Source organism: Cynoglossus semilaevis, chromosome 20 (assembly GCF_000523025.1).
Source record: "Cynoglossus semilaevis isolate Cse_v1.0 chromosome 20, Cse_v1.0, whole genome shotgun sequence".
Lineage (NCBI taxonomy): Eukaryota > Metazoa > Chordata > Actinopteri > Pleuronectiformes > Cynoglossidae > Cynoglossus > Cynoglossus semilaevis.
Genome location: NC_024326.1, coordinates 332082 through 339667, shown reverse-complemented (window position 1 = coordinate 339667; position 7586 = coordinate 332082). Strand labels below are relative to the sequence as shown.

General features: G+C 39.0%; 2 protein-coding genes across 4 annotated transcripts in view; both read right to left on the bottom strand.

Moving 5' to 3' along the window:
• Positions 1–1119: 1119 nt before the first annotated feature.
• scp2a (sterol carrier protein 2a) lies at positions 1120–6781 on the bottom strand. Of its 2 annotated transcripts, none has more exons than XM_025052338.1 (12): positions 6608–6781; positions 5433–5481; positions 5265–5336; positions 5032–5163; positions 4493–4557; positions 3697–3823; positions 3538–3601; positions 3367–3453; positions 2855–3005; positions 2597–2744; positions 1820–1927; positions 1120–1445 (listed from the first exon to the last, which is right to left on the bottom strand). In XM_025052338.1, exons 1-12 carry the CDS (start codon positions 6659–6661, stop codon positions 1384–1386), a joined length of 1119 nt encoding a protein of 372 aa, XP_024908106.1. In that variant the 5' UTR covers positions 6662–6781; the 3' UTR covers positions 1120–1383. The 2 variants fall into 2 exon arrangements, with proteins under 2 accessions (XP_024908106.1, XP_024908107.1); XM_025052339.1 differs by lacking the exon at positions 1120–1445 and adding an exon at positions 1502–1557.
• A 460-nt stretch (positions 6782–7241) lies between these two features.
• The window catches only part of czib (CXXC motif containing zinc binding protein), a 1828-nt gene continuing 1483 nt past the window's right edge, over positions 7242–7586 (bottom strand). For both annotated transcript variants that reach the window (XM_017042274.2, XM_008333626.2), the window contains one exon: positions 7242–7433. In XM_017042274.2, coding sequence (XP_016897763.1) covers positions 7356–7433 — 78 coding nt within the window. In that variant the 3' untranslated portion in view covers positions 7242–7355. The remainder of the gene's footprint in view (positions 7434–7586) is intronic.

The window sequence follows — 7586 nt, the reverse complement described above, 5'->3', positions numbered from 1 at the left end:
GCACAGCTCTGTGCACTGGGCCAGACCTGAGCAGACAACAGGAGGTGAGTGAGACGGGTAATAAGAGGTGGACGTTCCATTGACGCTAAAGCCTGACACCCAAACCGCTAATGGCTAACTTTATTATAGAGCATACGGGTCAAACTCAGGGCCCGGAGCTTGAAAAGCATTTATTAAAGTCCATGACGCAGAGTTTCTTAACCTGAGAAATTATTCTATCATACAGAAATGAACAATATTAACATGCATTAGTCTGTTATGGAGGAGTTACATCTATACCAGCGGTCCCTGACCTTTTTAGTTCCAACGACTGGTCAGCCAGTACCACCTGTTACTAAGGTGCTGAGCGTTGAAGGATGATTACATTTTCAAAATTAAACATCTTTTAGATTCTATTCTGTTTGTATCAGTGAGGTCTGAATGACCTTTTATTTTTAAATATTGCCAGATTATCTTTAAATAAATAAATGGATATGGTAGATTTCTTTGAATGAAGTCAATTTAGTAAAAATTAAGCACATTTTTTGTGGCCTGGTACCAAATGACCTATGGACTAGTACTGGTCCGCGGACCGGGGGTTGGGTACCCCTGATCTATACAGTCTTCCATTTACAACCGGCCCTTAAAGGAGAACTGTATTGGTGATGTGGCCCTGGGTGAAAATGATTTCGACACCGCTGTTATAGAGGAACCTTGTGGAGAAACCGACACCAAAACGCATCTTCAACTTTCAATGATTCACTCCCTCAGTTCCAATGACTTAAAATCAGGGGTTGGAGCGCTAAGCAATAGAGAATGTAATCTTATACTCTGACTCCTTTTCCTTCTACGAAGAAAAGGCAGCTGTATAAAGAGTGCTGAAACGAAAAAATCAAAAAGAGGAGACGTAAGAAAAAGGCTATCCGTATGGGTGACTATTTGCTGCAGTCGTTTCAAGTGGAAAACATGGAATTTGAGTAAATAGACTCTTAAGTAAGTAAAGTATTAAGGCTCACTCCCTGCTATTGACCAAGCAATTTAGTTACCATGGGAACAGATGTCCCACGATGACGTCAGATCGGTGGAGGTTGAAAGTATGTAGGCGTACGTGTATTTCACCACGTTACAACTCAGCCACTAGGGGACACAAGCCGGTGTTTTCTATAGCGCCCGGTCCCAAGCCTGGATAAATGGTGAGGGGTGCGTCAGGAAGGGCGAGACAGAGAAATGGAGCTGGGAAGGACGTGCAGCGGGCGAGTTCGATTTAAGACAGAGACGGGAACGTAATCACACAAGCGAGGAAAGTGTGCTGAGAAGACGGAAGGAGAGCTTTGAGAGATGAAGCTAGCGGGGTAGGAGTCAAAGAGGAAGGCCGAGAGGACATGGACATGCAGATATTTGGAGTCAAGAGTAGAAGACGCAGAGAACAGGGTGAGATGGAAGATAATGATTTGCTGTGGCAACCCCTGAAAAAAAAAAAAAGGGACAAAGCCGAAAGGAAAAGAAGATAACTCAGGAGAGAACGCAAACAACCACGTCACCTTAAACTCACCAAAGGCCTATCTGAGCAAAGAAAGTCTGTGGAGTTTGATAATGGCTGTTATCAGTGGACAGCACTGTTTGCGAAGCTTGGACGGTTTAATATTTTCAGAGATTAAAAAGCAGGGAGCAAAACTACTATACCTCGCGTCTCCAAAAAAAAAAAAAAGAGGCTTAGAAACCTATTTTCTAACACAGATAAAATCATGGGTATAAGGTCACGCCATCTAGTGGACGTTATGGAAACTACATCTTTTTAAATCCATCTTACAACGCCCTCAGTTCAGGGACGTGAACGCACCTGTAGCTCCCAGAGGATGGCCTTTAGAAATGAGACCACCGCTGGGATTGACCACATATTTCCCTCCGTAAGTGTTGTCCCCTCTGTCGATCATCTCTCCCGCTTTACCTGAAGTCAAAAACACATCATAAAGCTAATGCAGGTTGCTAAGATGTCAAGTTTGAATTGCCAAGAAAGCAACATCGAAAACAAAAAAATGCCAGAAATCCACTGCAAAACACAGAGAACTGGTGAGATGTTTGCACAAAAAAACTAGTCCCTTTTTTTTAAAAAAAAAAACAAAACTGTTTGTGTGTGTGAAAACTGCTGTCTGCAGACACTGTATATATAATTTATGGACCTGGACCATAAGAAAGAGGAGACGGCTTGAAGTGGATCTCTCACTTCCACAGGAATAACTGCAGCACCCTCAACATCTCGTCCTGAATCACTGATTCCTTTTTCTTCCCCGGGAACACATCATCATTTCTCATTCTTTTTTCAATTCTGACCAAACTTCACTTCACAGCGTTACTGCAGAAAACTTTTCATTTAACTTGAATTTAAAGCATCACCGATACACATTCTTTCTCTTTTCTTTCAGTCAATAAACGACTGCGGTATCTACAGCCCCAGAGTTATGACAGTGTATAATATATGACTGAACAGCCCCAGAGTTATGACAGTGTATAAAATATGACAGACACTTCTCACAGACACACATCGATAAAATTAGACTTTCCCAGGGAACTTTTAATTCATTTAAAAAAAAAATTTGAATTTATTTGGCAGTCTCACCTTCTGGACAAAGGCCCAGGGCTTCATACGTAATGAGCTCATTAGCAGAGAAACAGTCATGAAGCTCCACCACATCCACATCACTGGGTTTCAGACCAGTAGCCTCAAAACATTTTTTAGCAGCCAAACGAGACATGTCATATCCAACCTGCATGGGGGGGAAAAAAAAGAAAAGAAAGAAAAAACAGAGAAAAAGAAGAGTAAACGATATCACCAATCTTTCATCATTGGATTCATATTTAAAACCATTTTTCTGACCATCTTGATGCAGCTGTTTTCTTCAAACGTCGAGGGCAGATCTGTCACCAGCTCCTGGGCTAAAATCTCCACAGCCTGATCCTCCAGATGATGTTTCCGTACAAAGTCCTCATTGGCTAAAACGACTGCTCCGGCACCGTCTGACGTTGGACTGGAGAATAAGACACGGTATGAAAATAATGGATGGAATGGAATTCTTTGGCTGGTTTTGCCACTTATACTCAGGGGCGACTTTTATATTAAAAACATATCATTTCACGTTTGTTATTTTCACATTGACAGCCGCTAGAGGGCACTCTAGGCTTGGGAAAGCAGTATCTGCTACTCCTGTGCCACTGAAAATGTACATGTTCATTATGTTCACACTCCTGAGCCTGGACCTAAGGTACCCTAGTCCTTGGTTTTACCTCCAATCCCATGTTTTTTTTAATTTCTTAAAATTGATGAAAAAAAAATTCAGAAGAATAAACAAGTATCTAAAAGAGGGATCCATATCTCTGGCGAGATCTTACCAACACTGCAGCAGAGTAAGGAATTCATACACCTTCCTAGACTTAAGAATCTGGTCCAAACTGTAGTCATCTCGGAACTGGGAATATCTGCACGGGTAACGAACAGAAACAACACAAAAAGTTTACATATAAACGGATACAAAAAGAAAAATGTATCTCTGTATATCTTACGGGTTGTTGATTGAATGTTTGTGGTTCTTCCAGGCTATTTTAGCAAAGTGCTCTGGCTTTGTGCCTGGTAAAGATCAGATATTGTTTTTGTTATTATTTTAAAGACGGTGTGAGAAACCGTTTCTTCAGATTTCATATCTCGGCAACTTGTTTATTTACCATATTTCTCCATGTGCTCTTTGCCAGCGCCGCCGAACAACTGTGAAGCTGGAGGGGCTTCGGTCAACGTGTAACGGTTCATCATGACCATCATGTGTTTGTCCATAGGACTGGTCCTGTCCAAAAACTGGAAGACAACAACGGTGTTATTTTACAGTTACATTTTCATTCACTGCATCATTTATAAGAGAAACGTCTGTTAAAGAAACTGTCACAACAGCACAGAGAGAAGCTTATATTAAAAAAATAAATAAATAAAAGAGATGAAGAGATGAAGAGAGAGAGGCACTGGTTCTGTTTCTGCATTCTCATGCTGCTGCAAATGCCCTGCCTGCTGTGATCTCAGCGAGATTCATTTGAAATCCGAATGTCTCAGGAGTGAAAAAAAACACTGATGCAGGGAGATGAAACAAACACGTCGTACGTAAACACTGCTGGATAAGGACAGAAACGCAACAAATCGGCGTACTTTCTGTCCCTTCTGACCCTCAAGATGTTATACATAAATTTGATCCTAAAATGTTATCCTTATAATAAGCATTGGAGTTATCATTTTGGAAATGTTCTGTTGATTAAATGCTAACATTTCCCAATAGTTTGTCTACATATGTCAGTGAAGGCCTTCTTGATCCAGTGTACAGCAGTAAAAATATGCCATCTAGTGGAGGAAACCTGAATTGCACCATATTGCATTCAATGGTAGGATCAAAGTGTAGGATCAGCAAAGTCGATTTTATGTATGTTTATGTATTGTTCTTTACAAATGTGGGTGATGCAAGTACATCTACCGCCGTACTTTTGAGCTCAGAGACCCCCTCTCCATCTTCTCAAATCCCAGGGCCAGCACACAGTCAGCGAGACCTGCGGCAGAGAAATACGTAGGGTTTACATCTTCTACGATCTAGTTACACAGGTTTGTGTTTGTGAATTTATGGGCAGAAAAAAAAAAAGAAACAACTTGGCCAATGATTTTTTTTTTGTTTTTGTGATTTAGTCCCTCTTTTTGGGCTACGGAAACATTACTGAACCATATTGAAAGTATTTCAGCTCTTCACCCTGGTCATTTTTTAGTTGACATGCCAAATTCTTTTCTGAAAAATAACCTTCAATAACCCTCTTAGTTTGCAAACTAATCAATGGAAAGATTTTGTTTTTTCAGTACTTCAGAGCCCGACAATATTATTTGAGTAGTTTCAGCCTGATTTAAAAAAAAAAGACTTTTTATCCATTAACCTACATTGTCCAATAAAAAAAAAAAATCTGCAAAAAAAAATCATTCCTTAGTTGTAACCGCTTAGTCTTGAATATAAATTCATTAATTTGTGTTTAACCAACCTCCTTGGACCAACTGTCTTGCCATAAAGATGGCGGTGGACCCCGTGGAGCAGTTGTTGTTGACGTTGATGATGGGGATGCCGGTCATGCCTAAGCTGTGATATATAGCTCTTTGCCCACACGTGGAATCCCCTGAGGAAATAAGACGAGGGATTGTTTCAATTGGTTAATATTTCCATCTCTTAAAACAGGAAACGCACGTCGCACCGCGACACCCCGGCGACGTTTCTTACCGTAGACGTATCCGACAACCGCCTGTTTGATGGCAGAATATGGGATCCCAGCATCTGCTAAGGCTTTTTGACCTGCAATACGTAAGGCACACACAGATTCAAATTACAGATGTGGAAAATTGGATTTTCTGTTAAACAACCATGTCCATTCCAGGTGGTGATAATAACCTGCTTCCTTGGCCATATCAGGGTAGTCATTTGCTCCAGGTTTCACAAACTGCAACAACAAAAGACACATGGAGAGTTGTCAGGTAAACAAACTTGGGTACTTTTTCTTTAACAGTTTTAGTGTTTAAAAAAAGTAGTTCTTTTAAACCAGGGGTCACCAACTATATTTAGCCGGAATTTTTCTGGACACACAGCTTGGGGACCGGACACTTAGGGAAATGAAATAAAAATCACATTTTTGTCTAACATTACTATTTTTATATGTTTATTTCAGGAATCCAGTCTTATTTTTATTTATTAATTAATTAATTCATTCATTCAAGTGGCTCATTCAAAGTGAGCCAATAAATTATGAATTCTCAGCAAAGTGCACAAGCAAACATCAAGATATTACAAAAAAAAAACAAAACAGGAGAATGTCAGCATGTCATTATTGTTCTGAAGAAACAATAATTATTAAGAACTATTTCAAGATATTGCTGTTCCATCTGCTGCCTTAGCATCGCGCTTAGAATTATTTAATTTTTCAAGATGAAACCATCATCTATAAAACCAGCTGTCAAGTAAAAGGCTTAGAAAACAGTTCCTAAAGATGCCAAATTTAAAAAAAAAAAGAGTCTTACTTAACATGGTCCATCTTAAGAAAGAAAAAAGCATTTTGAAAAAAATTGTTTGCAACTGTAACAGGACTTTATGGGGCTCATTGTTAAAAAGATGACGTCATTGTTTGTTTGCACGAATTGTAAAAATATTGTTATATAGTTTGTTTTCAGTCCAGAAGCGATACTCAAAAATTCAGAATGCATTTTCTTTTTCATATCCAAACCATTAACCATGACCTTTTGCACAGTCTTTGCTGTAACTGTTGGCCCTGAACTATGGACTGAGAAATTCAGCTGAAAGAGACACAAGTACAAATTATGTCTGGACATCGAACGACGTTCTAGAATTAAGGGTAACGGTGTTAAGATTTAGTTAACGCCGTTTACTCTTAAAATGTGTCTAACGAATTAAAGTTATTATTTCTTTTGACAAAATATTTTACGTGCAAAATTAATGAAAAGAATATTCACAAAACTATTTCAGCGTTGCGTAACTGCAACGCTGAAAGTGGCGTTAGCAAACTGAGGCTAACTGCAGAGTTTGCTGCAGCTGTTTTGTTTTTGTTTGTTTACCTTTGTCATTCCAACTCCGACCACAAACACTCTGTTCTTCTGTGCAGGAGCCATTGCCGCTTGTATTTGCAGGGTGTTGCACACACTGAGACACTGAGAACCGCACGGGGACAGGGACAGATAGCCTGACAGACAAATTGATACGAGGCGAGCACAGCACTAGCTACACCCACCATCACAAAGATCGTCTATTTTTCAGCTAAGGAGATGACTGTGTACATAAAGTTTTCTTTCTCTACCTGATACTTCAGGTAGTATAGTTTTTTTTGGAAAAGTGGTGCGTAACTAATTAAACTGGTTGTTGTTTTAAGTAAATAATGTTTAATTTGAACTCTCTATCTACCCAACTATCTAGTGCTCTGAAATTGAAGCAGCGTGACTCTTTGTTTCACTGTAATCTTTAACATTTATTGTAGTTTTATGCTCCCTCCTCAAGTTTCCTGATAAAATGTATTTTCCTTTATTACTTAAATGTATTAGACTTTCAACATGGCCTTTTGTTACCAATAAAGAGGCGTCAGTTTTAATGAGTTGTGGGCGTTAGTTCTTCCTTTCTCACAAATAGTAGAGGCCATATTAGGATTTTTTATGTTGTATTGATTTAAAAAAAACAAAACAGAATACAAACAGAAAATCTCCGTCAATCTCCTTTTTATTAAACAGTGAAAAATGTCTTTGGAGTTTGTTGTCTGGATCCAGATTGTGTGTAAAGATAAGCTCTGTTGTTAGTCCTTGTTGTTAGACGATATCAGCACTTGACGAACTTGTGAGAGACTTCATATATTCCAACAGACTCCTTGGCTTTTTCATCATAGTCTGTCCAGTCCTGAAAAGTGATTTCACAACACAAAACCACCTTACATATAAAATTTTTATTTTTTTTTAAAAAAGCAGCAAAAAAAAACAAACAAAAAAAAAAACAACAATCCAGGTACATGACATACAAGTCAACAGTGTTTTGCTGTTCATGCTCTTTCCC